This window comes from Drosophila sulfurigaster, chromosome 3 (genome assembly GCF_023558435.1).
Source record: "Drosophila sulfurigaster albostrigata strain 15112-1811.04 chromosome 3, ASM2355843v2, whole genome shotgun sequence".
In the NCBI taxonomy this organism is placed as follows: Eukaryota; Metazoa; Arthropoda; class Insecta; order Diptera; family Drosophilidae; genus Drosophila; species Drosophila sulfurigaster.
The window spans coordinates 22,039,294-22,064,823 of record NC_084883.1 but is presented as its reverse complement, the minus strand read 5'-3'; the positions used below and the strand labels follow the sequence as shown (position 1 = coordinate 22,064,823).

The 25,530-nt window shown below is 37.9% G+C and overlaps 1 protein-coding gene across 5 annotated transcripts in view; it reads left to right on the top strand.

Moving 5' to 3' along the window:
• LOC133841468 (pneumococcal serine-rich repeat protein) overlaps positions 1-25,530 on the top strand; it is a 91,523-nt gene that overhangs the window by 3,584 nt on the left and 62,409 nt on the right. For 3 of the 5 annotated variants that reach the window (XM_062273986.1, XM_062273985.1, XM_062273983.1), the window contains exons 2-7: positions 17,307-18,847; positions 20,745-21,432; positions 21,508-21,610; positions 21,795-21,929; positions 24,255-24,330; positions 24,395-24,524. In XM_062273986.1, coding sequence (XP_062129970.1) covers positions 17,771-18,847; positions 20,745-21,432; positions 21,508-21,610; positions 21,795-21,929; positions 24,255-24,330; positions 24,395-24,524 — 2,209 coding nt within the window. In that variant the 5' untranslated portion in view covers positions 17,307-17,770. Of the gene's footprint in view, positions 1-4,021; positions 4,258-17,306; positions 18,848-20,744; positions 21,433-21,507; positions 21,611-21,794; positions 21,930-24,254; positions 24,331-24,394; positions 24,525-25,530 lie in introns of those variants that run through there. The other 2 variants (XM_062273982.1, XM_062273984.1) reach the window with 2 other exon arrangements.

Below are 25,530 nucleotides of genomic sequence, written 5' to 3'. Positions count from 1 at the left end.
GACCTAATTAAAATTAATGTACAATTAATTGTCAGCAAAATGCTTCACACAACATCGAATTTTCTTCGCTTTTTTGTGTGTGTGTGTGTGTTTTTTTTTGGGTTCCGACTGAGCAAATAAATAAACAATTCGAATACGTATTGCGTATACGTAATGTATACATACAACACACAAAGAAAAAAAATAACAACATTGGCCTTTGAACAATGAACAATGTGTTCGATTCGAGGTGTTTATAGGTTCCGAACAACAAGCAATTCAACTTCCTTACCTCTCTCCCCACTCAGAGAATTCCCAAGGGACCTAAAAAATATCGTATATATATCGAATAGTTTGTATGTATGTATGTGTGTGTGTATGTATGTGTGGATGGGCGGAAGTCGAAGCTATCAAATCAATATCAATTTATTATGGTCAAGCTCTAAGTGGCGTTAATCTTTTATTTTATAGCTATTTTTATTTTATAAAACCTAATTGAACTTCTAAAAAGTTCATTGAGGAGAGAACTTTTAATTTGTATTTCATAAGTACTTTTAATTTTGATTTATAATTTTGAATAACAAAATTGAACTTCTTACAGATTGTAGCTTTAATTTCTAAATTTCAAATTATTTGTTCTCTATTTATAATTAGATTTTTATAACTTAATTAAGAGCTTTTAGAGTTTAACCTTTAGTTGATTCTTCTCAATTCTATATTTCATTTTATATATGAAAATTCAACTTCAAGAAGTGTACAATTTTCAATGTTTTAAAACCCAGAAATGAAGACTTCATTTCCTTCCTTTCTTCCTTAATTGATTACAGCTATTGATGAGTTGCAGCCTTAATTTCCAATTATTTATTGTTAATTTCTTACTATTTCTTATTAACTTGTATTGTTGACAGTGTTCTTTCTTTATTTGGAGTCAATTTCATATTTCATTTTATATAACAAAATGCAACTTCTAAAAGTTTATGTTGGGCTACAACTTTTAATCTTTCAATTATTAAGTATTTGTTTATTGCCATCTACAGATTATATTTTACAATTTAATTAAACTTCTAAAAGTACTTTTGGTTTCAAATGAAAACATCATTTTATATTACTAAATTGAACTTCTATAAGTTTATTGATAAGTGACAGCTTTAATCTTTTAATTTGTGCTTAGTTTCGAAATGTTTTGCAAAATTTCATTGAACTTCTAGAAGTCCATTGATGAGAGTCTTTATCTTTAATTCCATAAATATTTGGTTTTGATTTAAGGTTTCTTTTTGTGTACAATAAAGCTTGACTTCTTGCATTTGTAGTTTAAATTTATTAGTTTCTTCTTTGTTGATTGAAATTTCTAATTATTTAATGAAACTTAATTTCATTTTGATTAGTTCAGTCATAAACGTTTTTTTCTTTCTTTCAATTAGAAATGGAATTCATTTCAGCACTTAATTGTAAAACAAAACTGAGCTTCTGGAAGTTTATTGATAAGTTGCAGCAATCATCTTTTAATTCGTAATTATTTGTGCTCCGTTTCGGATTATTTTATAAAACTTATATTAACTTTAAAAAGTTCATACACGAAAGTTTTAATCTTTCTTTTCATTAGGAATGGAACTAATTTTAGCACTTAATTTTTGTTAAACAAAAGTTATAGCTTTAATCTTGAAATTCAATAATTATTTACGCTCAATTTCTTATTATCTTATAAAACTTCTAAAGAGTTAAGTTTGTGTCGAATGTGAAGAAAATGTTGTAATAACTAGATGTTAAAGCAATGTGAAATTGAAAAGTTTGATAACATTAGAATTATAAGAAATGCGTTTCGTCGTGTTAGCGGGTTGCCTTAACTGCTTTTGGCGCCGCAGATGATACCCAAATTTCGAAATAAGTATATTCGTGAGGAGATTTATTTATGAGAACACAACTGCGTGTGTGTGTGTGAGTGTGAGTGTGTGTATTAAATCTCTGCCAGAGGCTGCTCAGTGACATGATGAGATGTGCACGCGTCTAAAACGAAGCTGCGTGAGGTTGTATTAGCCACAGCTTAGGCTATACGCTGCGTATACGCATTGTCTGCTATTGAAGCCAACATGACGTATGGGTAACAAAAACTTAAAACTTCTTGATGCCTCAAAATGGCTCAATGCCTTGCGTCTTTTATGGGGAAAAGTTGCTCGTGTACACACACACACACACATAGCACACACACACACACACACACACACACGCAGTTGAGTATAGATAATTGTATGTGACATTTCTGACGTCTCATTTTCTGCCTTATAAACTTCCAAATGAATTTCGGCAATCCCTTTTTTCTTTTTTGTGTTGTTCCCAAACTTTTCACAAATGGAAATTTATTTTAAAGTTTGGCATAAATCTGAGCATAGGCAGGCTGCTAAAGCGTATCCGCATAACGAAACTGAAACAGCAACAGCAACAGTAACAGAAACCGAAACCAAAAATTGTTTATTGTGTGTGCGCGCGGACTCAATGTGTATTTTGGCTGGAACACGCCTCGCCGACCAGCGATATTGTGGGAACACGGCATGTGCCTCAGTTATGTCGAGAATATGCGAGTACATATGTTGTAGTATATAAGGGCCAGGTACCCAACTATATACATATGTACATATAGTATATATTAATGTGTGTTCGTATGTTTGTCGGCAGCATATTGTGTTAGTAGCATAAATAATACAAATCTGCGTGGCATTGGCATGCGAATTTGGTGACTGCCAATACGACAGAGACAAAAATAATGTGGGGCATCAAGAATATATATGTACATATATATATGTTAGTATGCATATGTATCGGAATCGGCAAACCTAATTATAGAATGTCCACAATACTAAAAACAATTTATATTCTTTGTCTTCCGTTTCCTTTTCGCTGCAGTTTTATGGCAGCTACAACATATAGTATATTTAATATACTATAATGCATTACGCATACGTATGTGTGTATGTGTGTGTGTGTGCATTGATTCGTAATCTTTTCGCTCAGTGTAGCAGCTGCCACTTGGCTTCACATTTTACGCACAAGGCCACGTTTGGATACAAAACTGAGCTGAGATACATTATACAAAGGGCTTCTATTGTTGTTTTGTTCGCCATTGTTGTGGGTAGCATATGACAACTCCTTAATCATCATCGATATATACAGAGAACGTCGCGATATATATTTATGTTAGACACATTCAACTTGGCGACACAGCCTGCTGCAAGTCATGAGCAACAGCAAGAAATCTTGTTGCCTGATTTTGACTTGGTTTTCTCAAATTATCAGACACACATACACACACAGAGTCAGGGACATGCCTGAGGGGGTCAGTATTAAATGGCAATTTCCCGTTTTTCGGTCATGTTGCGGATGCTTCACGTTCACCATTTAACCAGCTGCCTTCTTGTTTGCTTGCTTGCTTTTCTCTTTTCTCTTTTCCCCTTTTCTCCTTTTTTGTACTTATTTTGTTTGCTGCGCAGTAAAACAAATTTGGTTTGGCATTGGTTTTATTTATTGTGCGTAATTGATGAGCTTGTTAATAAATTATAATTCAATGCGAATGCAAGTCATAGCCGCAGTCATAAATTTGTAAATCTGCGGACTCGATTTAATTGCCTTAAGCGACAAGCGTTCCACATAAATTACAACTGTCTTTTTTGAACCTGTTAAATTGCGAATTGGCTCTAATTAAATGGATGGGGAGTGGGGGAGGATGAGCCAAAGATTGCTTGCGATGATGCTGCATCCGCATTTCGGCGTCCTTCACTCGATGGTGCTCCTCGAGTTTGCCTTCAATTGCTCGTATTTTGTGCAAATTACTGTGAAACGCCTTCGGGCTTGGCCCACAAAATGCAATTAGCATGACAATTTGGCAAGGAGGAAACTGGAAGAAGGTACTTAAGCATTTTGTTGAATTTCCTTACTTTTGCTCTTGCTGCTGCTGCTGCTGAATTATATAAAACACACACACAAACACACACACAGACACAATCAATTGACTAAATATGTAAATCAACTAATTTTAAAATGCAACCACTATTTGAAATAATATTTGCATTAGGCAAAAAGCCATTTGCATTGTGGTTTAAGCCCCTCAGTTTTTAATGCGCTTAACACACAAATTCAAATTCAAATTCAATTCACACCGATCGGAGATATGTTATGTGCAAGTGATTGGCAATTTCAATTAAGCAGAATCAACAATAATTCAACGATAAACCCGAGAGACGCCATTGATAATGAATGCGAGCGAGCGAAAATAAATCTTGGAAGCAGGTGAATTATTTCATTCGTAACTAATATTAATTAAATGTCATCACTTGGCCAAGCCAAAAGCCAACAAATATATATGGCATCATAAATATTACGAGCCGCGTTTTATTGCCCAAAAGGTGCGAAGATGTATCACATAATAGTTGTATCACGTACATACGCGAATGTATGTATGAAGCCGAACCCTCAGTTGATGCCGAAGAACTTAAAAGCCTTTTTATTATGCAATATAATTTTAATAGTTGGATTGCCTGCAACTTATCTCAGTTGAGTTTGTAAAGATGCGTTTCGTTTTTTCGTTTCGCTTTTTAGGCATTATTAAAAAAACTTCTGCTAGCTGCAAACACATAAAGTTAAGCACCAAATTCGTATAACATTAAAAGGGAAAGACTGACAAACTTTTGAATTAAATAGGGTCAAGCTACGTAAACTATTTTCAAAGCGACTCAAATAACATTTAAAGAAATACTGAAATTGTGATTTGAGCAGCTTACTTTATCAAATAGCATGAAAGAAAACTACTGTCGGGGTGCTTGGCTGCGACAATTAAAGCAAAATAGTATAGTAGTGCAGTATTTTAATATACTATATTAATATTAAAAAACAAATAAAATATATATATACCAAAATGCATATTTGGCATATTGACTTAAAAACTCTATATTCGACTCGACAATAAAAGCAAAACAGTTCAGTATTATTATTTAAGTATATCATATTAATATACTGAAAAATACAGAAACATACCGAAATGCATATTTGGTATATTGACGTAAAAGTCTATATATATTTTATAGTATTTATTAACACGTCAATAAAAGCAAAACAGTGTAGTATTAATATTAAAATATACCATACTAATATACCAAAAATACAGAAATACATATTTGGTATTTTGACTAAACAAATCTACCTTTTATAGTCTTCATTGGCACGGCAAATAAAGCAAAACAGTGTAGTATTATTATATAAATATACTATATTAATATACCAAAATTGTTTAAAATATATCGAAATGCATATTTGGTATAAATAGAACAAGTCTATCATTTATAGTCTTTATTAACATATATTTATTTAATATACTGAAAAAATACTGACGTATACTGAAGTTTAAAGTTGGGGTATTGAAATTACATGCATTATTGACATATATTTATTTAATATACTGAAAAAATACTGACGTATACTGACGTTTAGAGTTGGGATATTGAAATTACACGCATATCTCTTAAAGTAGTTAACACAATTTCTTGTAAATATCCCCTACATGTAAAATTTTCTGTCATTCTCTTCGTCATAGAATTTACTTATTATGTTTATATAGATAGATTGTAAATAAATAAAGAATATAAAAAAAAAACAAAAATATTTCTTAAAGTCAATTAGACGTAGGCTATTAATGCTGATCAAGAATATGTTTATTTTATGGGATCAGATATATCTTTCTACATTTCCTGTTGGCACAAACTTATGACACCCTTTTGCCCTATAGATAGCGGATATAAATACGTGCAAAGTTATGTAAAATATTTCGAGTTTTGAAAGTTTTCTATCTTATTTTTTACTTATAAGTTGGCAACAAGGTGCAAAGGTGTCAGTCAATTGATAACATCGCGGGCTCCGTCGAGTGTTGCACATTAAAATAGCATAAAATATAATCTCCTTTCAAACAGACAAATTCAATTTCCTGCCAGATGCTGTGCCTGCGATTGGCAACGTCTAAGGTCCCATATCAAACGCTCTTTCAAAAGACTTTGCTTGCCTTCCTTTAGTTCCTTTCCTTTTAGTTAAGTTCAGTTCAGTTTTTGACTGTTTACTTAGTAGTAATTAAAATATGATAAGCACTAAAATAGAGTCTAGTTAAACGTGTGAGCATTAAGTTGGCTTCGCTTGATGACCTTTGATAATGTTGCACTAATTTGTTAACCTCCCGCTGAGGCGCCTCCCTTGGGCCCCTGAAGTGAAATTACAAAATCACATAAATCGTTCAGCATGAAGCGCAAACTTCATGACAAAGTTGTAAGTACCCCGTTTGCATGGCGACAGCAGCAGAAAATAAAAGAGAGCCGACACAAAAATACTCACATACACACACTCGCAGAAAAAATGTCAAAAAAGCAAATGCCAACAGCGCAACGAACAAATACTTCATATCTGCCACACACATGGACACACAGCAAGAGGAGGAATATACAAAAGCCGCAAAATGTTTGCATGCGTTGTTGTACATGTGTGTGTGTTTGTGTGTGTGTGTGTGTGTGTGTTTGTATGTGTTGGCAAGCTACATGACATTGACTAACGTGCGACATGAACGTGCCAGAGGATAGCACACACCGACACCGACACCAACACCAACACCAACACCGACACACACGCATAACCATGCAACAGAAACACGTATACGCAGCGTTGGCAAAGCAATTTACTGCAGTGAAATTTAACACGAACAATTTAATTTCAATAAAAACGCACACACAACACCTACAAAAGTGGCCATAACATTTTTGATGTTTACACAAATGCAATTCGCATTTAATTGCTGCTTGCTGCAAACTTTTATTTCAGCTGCTTTGCTGCTGCTTTGCTGCTAATCTGTGGCGCGTTATTCACGAAAATGAAATGCAAATAGGTTTTGCGCCGTTGCAATCTAAATAGTTGCAGTTATGGGTGGCAAGCTGATGAAAGGCTGCAACACTTTTCCTTTTTTCTTTCTGCGTTCTTTTTTTTTGTATTCTTTTTTTTTGCCCCTTCTGCAAGTCAATTGCATTGAATGGAAAGCGGGCGGGGGGTTAGTGGGCGTGGCATGCGGCACAGCGGCACAAGGGCAAAGCCTGGCAGCTGTGTTTACTTTAGCGTGCACCGAGTGCGAACGTGTGTCGGTGTCTGTGTCAGTGTCTGTGTGCTAAGCATACGCCTGCCTGAGTTGCTTAAATGTCAGTTTATATCTCAAGGATAAGCCGTTTTCCCATTGCTGCTGCTGCCTGCCAGCAGCGGCGTCTTTGGCGCTTTTCTTTTGGCCTGGCAGACACACACATACAGATTTAGCATATAGACTCGGTTGTAATACTATATGCATTATTTCTGGAGGCTTCACACATCATGATATATGCATGAGCGCATATTCGTGGCATATGCAATCAGCGATGTGTTGCTGCTTTAGATGTGATAGCTGCTACTACAGTTGCCATTGCTTTGGGCCCCTTTTGCTACAGAATAAAATGCAGAAATTGCATTTCAAACTTGGGAATACACAGTTCACAGTTCACAGTTCAGAGTTCGCATTTGCTGACAATTGTAATTAAGATTTACGAGCAGACAATATCTTTGGCTTCCCCTATCGATGGCCATTATCGAGCACTCCCGCTCACTCGCTCAATTAGTGTCAAAGCCAGCGTCTCTGCACACACACAGAGAGCTAAACATACGTCTTGCTATGTTTATGAGCACATTAAGTTTTAATGCAACGTGTAAAATCGTAGCTAGCTATTTTGATTACTCATACGCCACGTTGTTTACACACACAAATCGCACAGTCAGCATCGCTAGCATGGCTAAAATACCAGCCAACAGCAGCAGCATCCACAGCAGCGATAACAACCACAACAACAACAACAACAACAAGCAGACGATGTCGGTCGTAATGAGCGCCAGTTAGCAGGAACACGAGATAAACTTGTTGCAGCGATAAAAAGCTATAAATTTGCCATTCACTTTGTGCCAGCCAAAGCACATGTGTTTGTGTTCGTCCATGTGTGTGGGTGTGTGCGTCGTCTGTGAGATTCTCTAATTAATAGCTTAACGCATACGAGGCCACCCAGACCACCCATTTGACTAAATGCTTGCAATTAAATTGCACTAAAATCGCTTGCGTTCTCAGGGGCATTAAATACTTACGCGTCGACTCTTCGTTGTAGTCGTTGTAGTTGTTGTAGTTGTCGTATCATCATCATCAATAGCCGCTAAGTGCCTGACCTGATACGCACTTAACAATTATCTGCGCATATTCATTACATCTCATTTGCATAGCTAGCTAATGTTATTGATTATTTATAACTACGACCAAAAATTAGCCAGAATCCTAAATATTTCAATCAGTGCTTTTGATCCGTTTATAACATTATTTATTTATATGATTTCTGACAATTTCTTTGGCATTGATGTGAAAACTTACAAGTTATTCAAGAAATTCTTAAAGTTGTATTATATTAATATATGAAGCAGAGGCTTTTGGTATATTTGAGACTTTTTTGTACAAATTTTGAAAGAATTAGTATAATGGTATACTAAACTAAGTATGTTAATATACTAAACTTAGTATGTGAATATATTAATTTAATGTATTTTAAAGATATTGGTATTCGAAATATAGCTTTTGGTATATTTTTGTATTTTTGGTATATTAATTTGGTATACGTAAATGATATTACTGGTTCCGTACTGTTTCGCATTTAATGTAAATTTGCAGCAGGTTCTCTAAGTCTTTTCCCCTAATTTCTTCCTTGATTAAAAGAAAATCAATTTGAAAAAGTATACATATGTATACGTATATGTATACGTATGTCATATATATATATATATATATCTCACGAGATATGTGATTTGTCTAATTTTGGAGTACACATATTTACAAATAATTGTTCTAGCATCGTCATCAAAGCTTTTCTTGTTACCTTCAAAAGAACTCTTAACAATTTAATTATGCAAATTATTTAAGCCTAGGCTAACATCATGTTATGGTAAAACACCAACAATAATCGTTTTGCTGTAATTTAAATTCATTGAGCATAAAAAAGGCAATAAAATGCTTTTTGGCTTCAAATGTTTTTTAGCATCAGTTATTGTATGCTAATTTGTTATTACTCATTGGCGACTATCTACTTTTTTGTGCCATAATTGATTGGCCTTCAATTTTGTGCTAAAAATCGAATTTATTTTACATTTACAATTTATGCAGCATTTTATAGTCATCAGGGGAATTTTAATTTATAATTTTTTCATCTATCAAGCAATTATTATTTATTGAACCTAATAAAAATGTAATGTATAATTCATGACAATTCTTTGCTGGCAAAGCTACTATCTGAAATCTTTATTGCAACGATATCCTTTGCGTGTACTATGAAAGCACATTAACACGCCTCTAACCAGATGTGGTTGACATTTGCGTTGGAGGCGTGGAGAGTTTCCGGTTCCTGGTGCTTAACTAAGTACTTCAATCAATTCACTTAGTTTGCCTTTCTTGGCAACACTTGCTTTGCTATGTCGGGTAGCATGTGGTTCGAAGTTTCGAGATCCAGCTGCGTCACAACTGTGTGTGTGTGTGTGTTTATGGGATTGTGTGTGTGTGTGTGTATGTGTTTTTTCAGTTAGTAAACTTCAACAACGCAACTGCAGTAGCAGTAGCAGCAGCTGCCTTGCAAGTGATCTGGAAGCGAACGCGCCATTAAAATTACAAGTGTTGCCTGCAAATGCACACAGAAAAACAGCAACAGAACTTTTTCTGGGAATGGATTGAGGTTTTTGTGGTGCGGTGCGTTGCGGTGCGGGCAGTGGTGAGAACTAAAGGCAAAAGTCCAGTTTGAGGCAACAGCAACAGCAACAGCAATGGCAACGGCAACGGCCAAAGGGGCGGTCAAGGCCTCCTGTGTTGGCCAACAGGCCAATTGTAATGCATATTTGATTTTGTATTTACGTTCAGGGTGGCACAAATCGATTGTCATTCGAACGTTGGTTGTGAACATGAACAAATGTTTTGCCATTACCAAACAACAACAATAACAACGACGGCATCAGCAGGCAACATGATTGCAATACCAACGCCAACAGCATAACAAAAGGAAACTTTAAAGAACAAAATAAATAAGCACTCCATTCGCACGAACTCGCGCTCGAACATAACGAACGAAGGCGCTCATGATTTACTGTGAAAATTAATGGAACTAACGCGCGGAGTTCGGTTGCAAGGACAACATTACGTATACGCAATATTTATATACTGCGCATCGAGGGTAAAAGCAAACCGACAAATAAGTAGACATGCAAACAGACCAACAGACAGACGAAGGCAAAGGCAAATGAAACGGTAAATTAACCGGAAAAATTAAATGGTTTTTATTGTTGTTGCCCCCCCCGACCCCCACACGACAATGGCATTGGAATGAAGATCTGGCCCATTCATAAAAATGCCAAACGCAGCAACAGCTGCACAACAAATAAACGGCGAAGGCAAACACCAAAAATTCAAAATCCAAAATCCAAATCAAAACAATGCTGTATAATAAACATTTGCATGTTTATATCAACCATTCGATGGTTGATTTACTCTGTCATCGATTATAGACGATTGCGGGGTCTGTGGCTGATTGGTGATGATGTGACTGCAAAAGGTCTATAAATATATGTGTGTATGCACAACTAAAACTAATAAACAGAACGCGTCACGTGTATTTCTCATTCGAATGGAGCTTTAATCTATTCAATTTGCTGGCCAGTTTCTTTCATCAAATATGTCAAATATAATTTTTTATTAAAATGCTTAATTGTTTATCTATCACTGTCAAATCGATTGCGCTCCTTTGACATGGTCCACAGAGAATAATACATTTATTTCCGCTTGTGTTTATGTTGAAGCATAAATGCCTAAGGAATAAATGTTTAATTGCTTTCATTATTCATTTGTTGTGGAATGATAACAAGTTTATCTTTTGACTTTTTATACCCGCTACTCATAGGGTAGGAGAGTATTATAACTTTGTGCCTTGTATTTATTTTTTTATTTAAAAAGAAATATGTGTTGTCATCATAGAATACATATTTTAATAAAAACTTTGAAAATAGTAAGATAATAAAAATTATTTATTAAATAAAATAAAAATGCACGAATTCGGTCATTTCAGAATTCATTTACACAAAAAAATTGTTAATTTTTTTTTTTCAATTTGATAATAAAATATTTTCTCTTCTCTTAGATTCTTCTCTTAAATTTGCTGTGCTTATATTTTCGCATAGTCGCATAGTGTTTGATTATAACTTTTAATTATTTCATGTAATACATTTGGTTGACTTATCAATTTAAATTGTATTTTAAATATTTTATATTGTTATAAGTTCCACAAACGTTTAGTATTAGGAAAAAATGTTGTATTGCTTCATTATTTTGCTAGTGTGATATAAAAACATGTTTATCCCTCGTCTTTTTTTTCCATTTATAAAACTTTTTGCTATTGCATATTCTAATAATATTGGTAAACTATTATTTATATGTTAGCATTTGATACTAAAAAGAATTTACTCTTTTATGTTTTACATTTTTTTTTCTTTACATTTTGAGGTCGTGCTGTCAAATTTGTATACTCCAACATACTTGTGACATTTCAATTGAAATTTCATTTAAAATATTTTTGTATTGTTATAAACTCTGAATTCAAAGCATGAGTATGTTAAATGGTGCCAAATTGGTTTGTCACTTGCTTAAGTATCTAAATTGTGAACTTTCCCAAATTAATTTCTCAGCAGGCGAATTTCATGTGAAGACTTAGACATTTTGAAATGGAACATTTCTATTTATTTTGTGGAAAGTTTTGTTGTCTAAATGGTTGATGGTAGCATTGTTGTGGCTTCTAATTGCTATGAGTACGAAATAAATTTGATTCCATCTCGACAGAATTGGCCCGAATTTAGGTCAGTTGGCAGCATTGATACAGCAAAAAGTTTTGCTTTTAAGCAGAGGCTAAAACAAACCTCAAAAAGATACGTTGCATTCTTGCGAGACAAACATTTGAGCTTGAGCAGAAGCAGAGGCAGAATCAGTGGAAGCAATAGCAAAAACAGAGATGGTGTCTACTGGCTGTCAGCTGAGCTGTAACTGTTACAACAACAACAACAACTCAACACACATGCAAATGCATACACACACACACATATGCATACATATGTAGGTACATACGAGTATCTGTGTTTGTGTCAGAAAACTGTCAGGCTGCATTTCATATGGCTCATCTGGACGAAGGCTGTCAGCGGGAGGCAGAGAGGCAAGGGAAGGGTATAAGGGGCGGGGCCATTGGGTTTGTATTGCGCCTGTTACGGCGGTGACATTGCCGTGGACATGGACGTGAACGTGGAGCCTCGGACTTCGACCGAGCGACAGACTCTTCTTCACAGACAGTTTTCACTAATTATCTGACACGCTGTTGGGGCCTGAGACTGAAACTGGGGACTGAAACTGACTGAGGAGGGAGGGCCCGGACATCTCTGTTGCTGCTGCTGCAGCTCGTTGCGGCCAAGGACTCATTTTGAATTTGCTGTTGTACACGACGAACACACACACACACACTTAGACAAAGACACACACACACAGAAACTTTACGTGCGCATCTCAGAACTCTAATTTCAAAGGTCGTGCCAGTGCAAAAACTGTTTCCTTTTTGGTTTTTTGGTTGTTTTCTTTTTGTTGTTTTTATTTTTGATACCTCGCTTTTAAAGCTACCTTGAGATGGGGTATGCTTTGGAAGTAGTTTTATAAATATATTCAGAAATTCAGAGAAGTTGTCATTTCACTATATTATATATCAACTAAAAGATTATTTGTACTTATTTTATTTTATTTTACTTTATTTTATTTTATTTTATTTTATTTGATTTACACGATATCTTCAGGCTTCATTCTTTATAGCAGAGCAAATTTTGCATACTTTTTCTGAATTTTAGAGAAGCTGTCATTTAAGTGTATTGCAATCATTTTCTACTGTGATTTAAGTATGTTGCAGTAATTTACTACTTGTATTACATTTTAAAGAATCACAAATAAAACAACTTACACTAAAAGGAAGTCTGCAAATAGTCATTGATTTAATCGATATACCTTATGCTTTAGAAGTAGTTTATATTTTATAAATTTGTCAGATATTGACATTTAAGTGTACTATTTTTATTATTTACTACTAAATATGAAAGATCCACCATCAACTTTGACTAAAGACTAAGTACATATTGATGTTGAGAAAGCACTGTAAAAATTAGAATTTATTTCAACGATATCTCAAGGGATTTGTATCTATGTATATGTATAAATGGAATTCCAACTAACTTTACTCTTCAAATAGATTAAAATTTTTAAAAGAAATATTTAAAGTATGAAATTGCTACTAAATATGCTTTTCCAAATGAGATTCTTCTGCGATTTCTGACTGAGTTTCACGCATTTTGAAGAGTATCCGTTAGTTATTAGGCAACGTTTACATATTATTTGCATTTTTTTTTTTTTGTAGTTGTTGTTGCTGTCGTCCGTTGAGCTTCTCTCGTTTCGGTGTCATGTGTTTTAAGCCATGTGCATGTTTTATTTGGCATTCGCCTTTTGTGTATATTCGCTGCATTTGATTCCACGCCCACTGAATTGTGTGAAGGCCGCCGCAGCGAAAAGGAGGCGTCAATAATTGAATACCCAACTGAGAGCCGAGAGCTGTGAGATGAGAGCTTCGGCCAGCGAAAAGTTGATTAAATTTAAGCAGCTGCCAAAAGCAGCTGCCTCTAAGCCAGGAATCTTTCCGCCTCCGCCTCCCCCTCATCCTCTCGTCTCTTCACACAAAGTTGCATTTGCAATTCCAATTCCGATTTGAGCGGCTATTTGCGCCAACGAATTATTCAACAACTTTCATGGATTAGCTGCTGGCCATGCTGAAAAATTAAAAATCAAATTTATAGCTTTCGAACGAACGCATGTGCCTCGCTTTTTCACTCCGTGTAGAGTGCTAATTAAGCATTGTTAATGCGCGCCATTGACAAGCGAAACAGCAAGTTTTTGGGGTTTCCAAATACAATCATATAAATTTAATGGAAAAACTGTCAAGTGCTTGCTTGGTTTGGTTTCACCAAAAAAGAAGAAAAACTTTGCTGTTGACAAAAACACCAAACACACACACACGTACATGGACAGAAACACAGACTTGTATTCACACCAATACAACTCAGGAGAAGCAACAGTCGCCTGGCGGCTGTTAACAGAGGCTTTGCAGAGCCATAACAGCAAGTGAGAGAGCGTCATGTTAAATGTTATGCGAGAGAGCAGCTCTCTCTCTCGTATACTTTGGGCTCAACTGTTGAGCGAGCTCTGCTGCTGTGACGCCAGCAGCAGCAGCAGCAGCAGCAACAGCTGCAGCCTGTTATTTACATTTGCGGCGGGCAGCGGCAGCAACAGTTATAATTTTTGTGCTTGCCTTCTCTTTATGTCCTCGAATGATTTATTTTTGGCCTGGCTGCGACGCCTGCTGCTGCTGCTGTTGCTGCTGCTGCGGCGACTGTTGGCATTGCCGAGTTAAGGCATGTGGTTTTTGTTTGGATTTATGCGTGTCTTCTCTTGCTCGGTCTCGTTCTTGGTCTCGCTCTCGCTCTGTCTCACTTCTGCCCTTCACTTTCACTACGCCTTTTGTGCCCAGCTTGTTTGCATGCGTGCCTTGTTTGATATTGTGGGCTGCGGGCAGTTGAGATGATGCTTAGACAGCAGCAGCAACAGCAGCAGCAACAGCAGCAGCAACATGGCCCATCGTCAGGTGGTTATGCGATGAGTATGCTGAGAGTACGCTGAGAGTACGCTCTACACTCCACACTTCAGACTCTGCGCTCTGTGCTATGGTAATATGGTAATGCTAATGGCGATGCGGTTAACTTTGCGCCTAGTGGAAATTTATGCATACTACGGCAACAACTTTTTCTATTACACGGCCAATGTGCGGCCGTATCGTTTAATTAGCGCCTGCCACAAGGCGTTTAAATGCACGCGAATGCTTGCTCATAAAACCCAACAAAAAAAATATTAAAATACACTGAAGAGCTAAAAACTTTTGCCAGGGTTGTTACCGCCTTTAGCGTGTTTCCACATTTAATCATTTTTTGTTATTACAGCCATTGCTGTTGTTGTTGATGCTGTTCTTTGGCATTGCAGTTGATGGCGCCATTGTTATGACCCTTATTGTGCGCCATTTGCATCGCTGTCCATGGCAGGCCTAACACACAAACACACACACACACCCCGCCATGTCTACTAGAAATTGTAACTCAATGTTTGTGTGCATATTTCAAATGTCATGCACATGAACAGAAGACTGTGACTACGACTGCGATTGCGATTGCGATTCCAAATGCGACTGCGGAAATGAAAACAATATCCATTTCCATTGTATATTTTTATTTGCTGCAACGACTGCTGCAGTAGCAGCAGCAGCAGCAGCATCGGCGACAAAAAGCGCAATAAACGGCCGTGGGGAAACCTGTCGCAGTCGCTGTCGCAGTTGAAGTCGAGCTGGCACACGCCCAATGGCCCAGAGCACAGTGTCCCAGTGCCATGGTGCCACAGTACACAGTGCCTCACTGCACCCAGGCAGCTGCTCTGTCTCTGACTCCCTGGCGATATAAAGCTGCCAGCTCTGTAGTCCAAAGTCCACTCTCAAAGTGCTGCTGCAAGTAAATTTACATGTCTTTAACTTTTGTTTTTAATTACAACGCATTCATACCTTCTGTATGCTCCGAAAGTCAAGTTTGTTTTTCCACATCAGGTTGCACTTGTCTCAATTGACAACATCGGTAAATGATTCCATTCTCATCCATAATATTAAAAAATAACACTTACATTATTTTTGCGAGCATTTTTTTTATATAGTTAGCAATTATTGATAGGTAATAAATAAACCAAAATATCCAATAATTGCTTAAATGAATAGTCTTTCCATTCATGTTTTAAATGAAAGGGTATTTAATTGTACTTAATAGATTTTAATTAATTAAATTTGATGTGGTAGTACACTAACTGCAACAATTTTTAATTTTATTAATTTATTTATTTTGTTTCGCATTCACATTCAACCGTTACGTATACATAATATTTGCTAATACACAAAAAACCTCTACTTGAAACTAAAATGACTGAAAAAGCTCTTATTTATTTGTTCATTTATTTCGTTACATACATTCATACAAATTTGGTAAAATACAATGGAACTTTTTCGCACCCATTTGCAAACGCTACGTATACGTAATATTTGCTAATAGACTAAAAAAGTTCGTCTGGAAACTAGAATCACTACAAAAGTTCTAGTTTATTTGTTAATTTATTTCGTTATTTACAAACAAATAAAGTTAAATTTTGTAAAATATAATACTGTATGTGCACATTTGGAAAACGTTACGTATACGTAATATTTGCTAATATACCAAAAGTTTTACCAGTTTGAAAATTCCTTTTAATTTCTTAATTTATTTGTATAAAGTATAATATTGTTTAAAACTTTTTCGCATATACATATTAGCAACCGTTGCGTATACGTAATATTTGCAAACAGACCGAAAACCTCTACTTAAAACTAAACTGACTGAAAGCGAACTTATTTATTTGTTAATTTATTTGGTTACCTACAACCAAACAAAGTTGTAAATTATACTAGAACTTGTTCACAAACATGGGAAAATGTTGCGTATACGTAATATTAGCTAATATACCAAAAAGTTTTTCTTGAAACTAGAATTAAAAGTTCTTATTTATTTGTTTATTTATTTCTATAAAATATAATATTATTCAAAACTTTTTCGCATATATTTGGAAACGTTGCGTATACGTGATATTTGCTAATGGACCAAAAAAGTTCCACTTGAATACAAATTGCACAATCCATGGAATTGGCGACAACGAAATTGATATCTGCAGTCAATGTATTGAGTTGGCACCACTGACGACATCCTTTTCTCGCTTTTCACCTGTAGTCCTGTGTGTGTGTGAGTGTTTGTGTGTGTGCAACAAGTAGAAAGCTATGCTCATGAATAATGCGACCGAGAGAAGGTGTATCACTGAATTTGAATCAGAAACAGAATCAGAGAAATGTGCAAAACTATTGGCAAACTGTTGACGTTGTCCTCGCTGCCAAGGAAGCGAGAGTAGATAAGAGGAGGGAGAGTGGGGAGAGAGGGGAGAGGGACAGATGTGCGGCCTTGTCTATTGGCGGGCTATTGAACCGCTATCACAGTTTTCGAATTTGCTAGTCTAATGTTTGTGTCTTTTGTTACAGGTGTGCGGCATTCGCCCATAAGCGCCACTTGGAGGCACTTCGAGTCGTTGACGACACAATCGAGATTCATTGAATGCCAATTCGCAGCGCTGTTAACTGAATTTGAAATCGATTGCGACTGCGACTGCAAAAAAGAGTAAACAATAGTGGAGGAGAAATATGCCACGCATCAGCAGCAGCTGCACAGTGTCAATGTGGCTGAGAGCGCGAGGCGTGGCAACTACATGACAAGCGTCAGGATTAGGACGACGACGACGACGACGAGGACGCGAGCGAATCGATCAATGTGCCCAATCCATGACCACGACCCCAGCCAGAGCCGCACTCGAGGATAATGCAAATAGTCGTCAACAGCAACAGCAACAACAACAGGAACAACAGCAGCCATAACAGCAGCAACAACAATCACAGCAACAACAACGAGAAGAAGAACAACAAACAACACTTTGAGCACACTTTCCCCAATGGCGGATGCGGACGATAGCAACAGTGGCGAGGGCAGCGGCGGTGGCAGCGGCAGCGGCAGCGGCAGCGGCAGCGGAGGCAGCGGCGATGGACTGGAATCGCATCGCGACTCGCTGCAACTGCTGACCAAATTGGACAAGGCGGTGTCCACCAATGACATACTGCTCGATCTGCAGCGTGCGCTCACCTACGAGGCCGTGTTCAGCAGCCTCGTGGAGCACAAGATGCAGGCGCTGCGCCGCGACTACGAGGAGCACAAGCGTGCCAAGCGCGCCAAGAAACGCAAATCGATTGGTCGCATTCTGCTGCCTCGCAAACTGTTTGGTGCACGTCGTGCCAGCAAGGATGAATCCGATCCGGAGGAGGAGGAGCAGGAGGACGTTGAAGTGCGCGGTCTGCAGCCAGCACAAGCTGCGCACTGCGATGACATCGAGGTGGCCTCCGGTTCGTTGCCCGTGCAGCGTCACTCGACGGTCTGCGTGGAGCCAGCGCTGGAGGATAGCGTGGCCAGCACGCTGAGCAACTCGTCGGGACGACAGCAGGCCAGGCACAGTCACAGTTTGTTGGTGCAGGCGCAAACGCATACGCCTGCCCAGACGCTGCAATCGATGCAGCGCGACAGCAGCTCCGACTCCGAGGAGGAGGTGCAACGGAGCACCACGACCAATGGCGATCCGGCGCCACACACTCCGGCTGTCTCCTGCTACGACAATACTTCGCTGGCCACTGCCACCGCCACAGCCACAGGCACAGCAACCGCCACAGCCACTGCCACAGCAACTGTGGTGGGCGGTGGGCGTGGCCAGCACAGCTCCACCATGGCGGACGACAGTCTGACCGCCTCGTTGCGCGGCAGCCTCGAGAGTCTCTCCTACTCCAGCTCTCGCTGCACGGTCAGCTTTGGCGGCGCCGAGATCATCGCCGTGACCCATGGCCATGATGCGGACACGCGGGAGCGGGCGCGTCTGGCCAAGCGACTGCGCATCCTGGAGGCCAAGTCGATTAGCGCACAGTGTAGCCCCATCTTTCCGCGCAGTGTGGCACGCACGATGGCGTTGCCCATGCCACAGCAGGCGGTGAGTTTGATAAACTTTAATATATATGACAGGTTGAAGAGGCATTGCCCTCAAAAGTATGCTATAAATATTGTTAGTGTCATATATTTATTTATTGAAGATCAGATTTATCAGTTTAAGAAATAATTGTAGACTGAAGAGATGATTATTATGTTTGTTAGATTTTAGATTTATTAAGTAGGTGAATCAATACAGCAATAAAGTCCCACAAGAACACATTCTAAGGAAAACTAATTCAGGCCAAACCTCATACTCCTATGATAAGGACGTATTTGTCGTAGTTCACGTTTGTCGAAACCTTTTTCTTTTTTTTTTTTTTAACTATCTACTGCCGGTGCACTATAGTCCAGGAAGCCAATTTTCTTGATGGAAATAAATAACTCGTAAACTACATGAGATTTTTTGATGCGGTTTCTTTATTTGAACTAAGGAAGGTCCCTAGAATAATTTGTGAAAGTGGGCGTGTCTACTCCCATTTTTATGACATAAAAATGCAAAATTCAAAGAAAAACGGCACTTATGGCATTTTGAACTACATACAATCGAACAGGAATTAATATCTCCACGACACACAATTGGTCTCATGCCTGAACACCCTTGAACTTCATACAACTTCATAAGTCTATTTGAAAAAGAGATTTATTTTCAAATTGGCCCATGTTGCACGACACACTTTAACATAAAATTACGAAGGCGTTACTACTGTAGAACAAACCACAATCTTTATAATTAATCGGAAAAATTGAAATAAATTATCATTTTATTTAGTTTTATACAAAATTTTAAATTGCACTAAATTCATTAGCTGTGTTTAGCAGTTTATTTCGCGAAAATTTCTATTGAAATTTCTGGTATGCAACATTAATGGCCATTCTTTTTCTGATGCAACGCCATCAAAATCGCGTACTTCTTTTAACTTTCAAAAATTGGTTTTCCATCAAGAAAAGAGATCGGCTGGACCATTAAGCTCAACTTAATTATGCAGTAGTGGTGGGAGATAAGGAATAGATTTACAATACATTTCGAGTAATTTTTATATAATATATGTAATTCACAGAGAGATTAGGATATAAGTCTAGCAGTCTACTTCGTTGTTTTATCAGTCTGACGCTATAGCGGAACCAGGGGCAATCCGTTATTCGCCGTATTGCCCGATTCTGCTGTACATGGATGCGCTTGGAATTAGATTTGGCTGCTATCCCCAAATTCGCACTTCATAATTTTGCATTAAAATAAAGTGTATAGTCATACTTTTAGTTACCTTACTATTTCTATAATTTATAGCGCAAGCTATAGTGAAAATTTGTGTTTCAAGAATTGTCGATTGCAAATTGCAAGCTGTTCATTTCCCTTTATTGTGGTTTCTAAAATAGACAATTGTCTAGTGTAGATTGGTGCATTTTATGGTAAATTGAACATTGGTAATCATAAAATATGCCGCACTGCATTTTGAATATGCAAACTTTGATTTCTTCGCATTGACGTGGAGAGTAAACGCCACAAATTTCGTAACTAACTGAAAAGTTGCCATCAACAAAATGTCATGATGCATTTTATAAACACGTGAATGGGAACATATTATATAATTGTCTTCAAATTGGATGTTCTTTATTTTCAAACGAACAAAATATTTGTTAAGCCAATCGAGCTTAAATTGTTTGCAACATCAATTTAATTTAACTGGGCTTCAATCAATTGAAGTGGAAATTGATTTCGTATTATTGATTCATCACATTTTTTTCTGACTTGTTTACTTATTTAAAATTAATCAGTTGCAGCAATTTTCAGAAGAAAATAAAGAATAGAACCACTTTGTTTAGTTAAACTGTGGTTGTCTTTAATGCATCATCGATCCAACTTTTTTTTCACATCTAACTTTGCTATCTTTTTTTTGTAGCGCATCCACATGAATGTTCCCTCCAGTCTGGCCAGACAGCTGCCACAGCAGCTGCCACAACAGCAGCAGCAACCGCAGCCGCAGCCGCATGTGGCACTAGAAATCGGTTCGCTGTCTGTGCCACAGACTCATCCTCAGCCCCATCCACAGCCGGAGGCATTGGTGCCACAACGCAAGCGACTGCTGCCCAAGCAACTATCCTGCACCGAAAGCTATTCGGGGGCAGGCAGCGATTTCGATGGAGCCGCTGCCTATGCACGCTACTTTTCGCGCCAGAACACCTCCGAGGATAGCGCCAATGTGACGGTGAGCACAGTGCTGGCCCAAAGTGATTCGCAGTCGCTGCACGCGTTGCCCAGCTATGCAAATACGCCAACAACGGCTTCGGAACGTGTGAAATCTCGAAGCACTGGATTGCTGGCTGCCATGCCCGAGGCCATCGTAATTCCCATGGAGGAGGAGGATGATGAGCAGCCGTTGCCCGCTGCTCAGCTGGCGGAGAAACTGCATCGCATGACCTCCACATCGACGGGTTCCAGTCTGGCGCCCACTGGCTGCTGCAGTGCAGCCAAGTCGTCGGCGACCAAACAAATTCAGAGCTTTAAGCCCGTGCTGCCAATGCCCGGCACACTGACGGCGCCCAGCACAGGCAGCGATGATGAGTACCGACGCCGCAAGAGGAAGTACAGTAAGTACACGCTAATAAGTGCACTCATCCAGTGCGGCTCAAGTGCTATAATTTATACTAATGTTCGCCCCGCAGAACGTCATCATCGCTGCTCAGATCCCGCATTGGTTTATCCCACGCCCAATGGACTGCAGCACTGTGTGCATGTGCTTGGCCTGCCACCCGATGCCCAGCCCATGTAAGTCCCCCCCTCACCACCTCCCACGTAGGCAGTTAGTGGCTGGTTTAACCCACAGCACAGAACTAATGCCACAAAGGCAACATCATCATCATCATCATCATCTTCATTGTCGTTGTTGTCGTTGCGCCTGTCAAACTAATGTCATTTATTATACCACTCACACTCACACACACACACACAGACAATGCCCCTATGCCGAGGACTCGCCGTGCGACCTGCAGCTCGACATGGACACGGACGCTGATAAAATCGACGACCTTGAACACATGGTGCCTGGCGGCGGCGACGGTCATCAGCGACATCGCAGAAAGCATCGGTAAGTCGCTAACCGCTATCTCGACATGTCCATCACAAGCTCAGGTCACAGCGAAACAATCAATCAGCTAAAAGAAAGCTCATTACAGCGGGTCAATTCGATAGCCCAAAGAATATTGAGTTTTCTTTTTAGCCAATCTGATTAATTAATAAAAATATAAACCATTTAGATGGCGCCGAAATATAATAACACAAATATAATTCTTTGGGTATAGATAGACCAAAAGTAATAATTAAAATATAATAATTAGAACATTTTCATTTACTTCGATAGCTTAAAAGTAATTAAATAAGTGTAGGTATTACAATTAGCTTTTTTTATTATAGTTTGAATAGACGAAGAAGCAAATAAAAAGAGTATTATTATTACTTATTTATCATATTAAAATTTATTTAGAATGCACCAAAAATAGGATTATATTGTTTTCTTTTATTTATGATTTTCTGCAAACTATTCAGATAGTCCAGGTATTTTGTTTTATATTTATTATAAAATAGAATAAGCAATATAATATAAAATACTTAAAAGATAAATAAACAAAATATCACAAATTTACAATATTTTATTTATTTTAAGTACAAAAATTGTTTGAGATTTCTCAAAAGTAAAGAAATATAATATTAAAATAGTTAAAGTATAGAAATATACTAGGAATATAATAGAAGTATACTTTTACAATTATTAAAATCTAATAATTTAATTAAAGTTTTCCATATAGCAAGGAATATTTTGTAAAGTTTTATTTAATGTTTAAACATTTTAGTTAGAAATAATTAAAAGAATTTTTGTATTTGTGTTTTGAACGCGTTGTTAATTTATTATTATATTTTTCTCAAATATTAAAGAATATTTAGTAGGTTCTCACTTCTCTTCATATTATTATTATATTATATTATTGATATTATATTATAATCACCTTCAAAAGTTTTTTTTTTGAATTTTCAACAATATCTAAAAAGCTTAAGATAATAATATGATAATATAATCATATTATTGACTTCACTTCCTACTTCCACTTCCACCATGAACTTTAGCTCTAAGTGCTTAAAAGTTTTAATATAAATCGTGAGCTGGAAAACAGCTATCAAACACTGTCGCCAAAAAGTGCTCAAACGTAATAAATTATTTGGCATTAAATAATGTTGCGCTGACGCCACTGTGCGACTGCTTTCCGGCTATTTGGCCAAGCTTAAGCAATGATTAGAGAATTTATAAATGATTGCACATTAAGGTCAGTGGCTGGCCAGTTGGTCACATTGAGCAACAATAGCGTCCGCGTCGTTGTCCTTCAACGGCACTGCACTAATAAATGTCCAGCTGGAAAGCGATTGTCAAACATCGCCTAATGCGTTCTCCAGAGTACCCACCAAAAAAAAAAAACAACAAAAATAAAAAGAAAGCAGACAAAAATTGATTGACAAGCTTTGTGTGGCAGCCTCGAGGAGAGATATATATAGAGAGAGAGAGAGATAGAGTGTGGTAGATGCCACGGTACATTCACTGTCACCACCTGGCCACCAAACCCTCAAAACCCCAACATGACTGTGTTGTGCATCCTTCCCCCCTTTCCATTCCCCGCAACTGGTTGGTTGCCTACCTGACTACCTGACTACCTGAGTGCCTGACTGACTAAAAGTGCTGTTGCTTTTTTCCACCAGGAGGCACTTCCGTTGCGAAACGAGCAACGGCAGGCGGCGGCAAATGCCGATGTTGTTTTTGTATCGTCGTCGTTGTCGACGTGCAGCGAGCGGGGAAATTGTGGCAGCTTTGTAATGCGGAAGTTTTGCAAAACCCAAACGGAAATAGACCAAATATGTTTAAGCTGCTGTTGTTGCGCTTCCAGCTTCAGATGCGGCATATGGCTGAGCAGATGTGTGCGAGTGTTTGTGTGTGCATCCGTATGTGTGTGTGTGTGTGTGTGTGTTTTGGCCTTCAGCTGAAGAGTAATTGATTAAGCTTGATATTGATACAACCGTTCTTCTGGAATAAATCCACTTTTTGTTTGCCAAGTCTGGCCTTTAGTTAACAGGAAACGTTTCGAGACTCGACTCGACTCTCGCCTCTCGTTTTTCGTTTCTCGTTTCGCACTTTGCCGAGTCATTCACACAACATGTTACATCTTTATTGTTTTCTTTACGCCATAAAAGAGGTTGAAAAAGGGGATTATGCAGCAACAGCAACAGCAGCAGCAATAGCAATAGCTCCATGCTTGTTCTGGGTAATTTAATAATGGCACAGCATTTTGTAGGTTTAGAGCTTGAACCGTAAACTAGGCCTTGCCTCTTCCTTTCCCTTTTCTCTAATAATACTTCCTGCTGTTTTTAGGCACCGCCACAAAAAACGCCATCGACATAAAAAACCCAAAATACTTGTACAGGATTTGGACACAGAAGTTGTTAAGGTACAAACGTTTTAAAGACTTTTTAAAAGAATATATCGGTTAATTGTTTTTTATCGATTGACAGGTGATCGATCCGCACGATCTATCGCAGCGTGCTCGCTGGACAATCATTGCAACTGCCTGCCTCCTGTTGCTCATGTGCCTGATGCTAATCGGCGTAACTCTGCGAATGGCGCCCATTATCGATGACATGGGTAAGTGGCTAGCATTCATTTATCTCGATTACCAAATGCTATGTATCTCTAATGTCCCTTGTAATATCCATGCCTGCCATGCAGTCCTCTAGTCTTAAGCAATTGCAACTCTAATGGAACAAGTTTAGAATTAAGCAACAATATGTTAAAATATTATAACATGTTATTATCCTTCTGCTTCGACATTGTAAATATGCATCACATACGAAAATGGGGCTTCGTCTCAGGCCCCCGTCGGTTGAAAAATAACTATGATATATCTAATGCCGTGTGTATTGTATTTTGTTTCGTTATTTTTCAAATACAGAATACCTAACGAAATGTAAGTACAAAAGCACAAAACCAAAGATGTATACGTTAAATATATATCTTCGGTATTTCGAAGCTGTGATATCCTAGCAGCACACGAAATATGAAGAAAATAATAGAAGAAATATTTCAAGTGAGTCTGCTAGGATATTAAAGTTGTGAAAGTTTTGTTGTGTTTACAGTTTTACAAAACCAAAACTATGTTTCGTTATGAAGAGCTTTTGAAACACGCCAGAAACTAAACCGAGTGTATGGCAACTTTTGTGTTATAAGTTAGTTCTTAGTTCTAAAAGCTTTCGATGTTTTTTTTTAGCTGAGCATTTTGTTCAAGTTCTCAGCTTGTGTTCCACATACAACACAAAAAAGCTTGCTTGTAAACTTAACTGGTAACTGGCTTGAGCTTTTAACGGTTTGAGCTTGAGCCTCTGTTTGGAGTTTGAGTAAATCGAGCTTTTACTCAGCTTTGAGCTTTGGCTCTGAGTGCAAACTGAAATCTCAATGGCCATTGCCTGAGTGCCTATACTCACATACAAACCCACATGCACACACTCACACACACACACATACGTAGGTTTATGTGTGCCATTGTGTTGCATAACAGCGCAGTAATAGCCGCGGAACTAGGACAGCGTATCACATGTTGCATTTCAAGCACTCACACACACACACACTCGCTTACTCTGTAACTGTTACATTT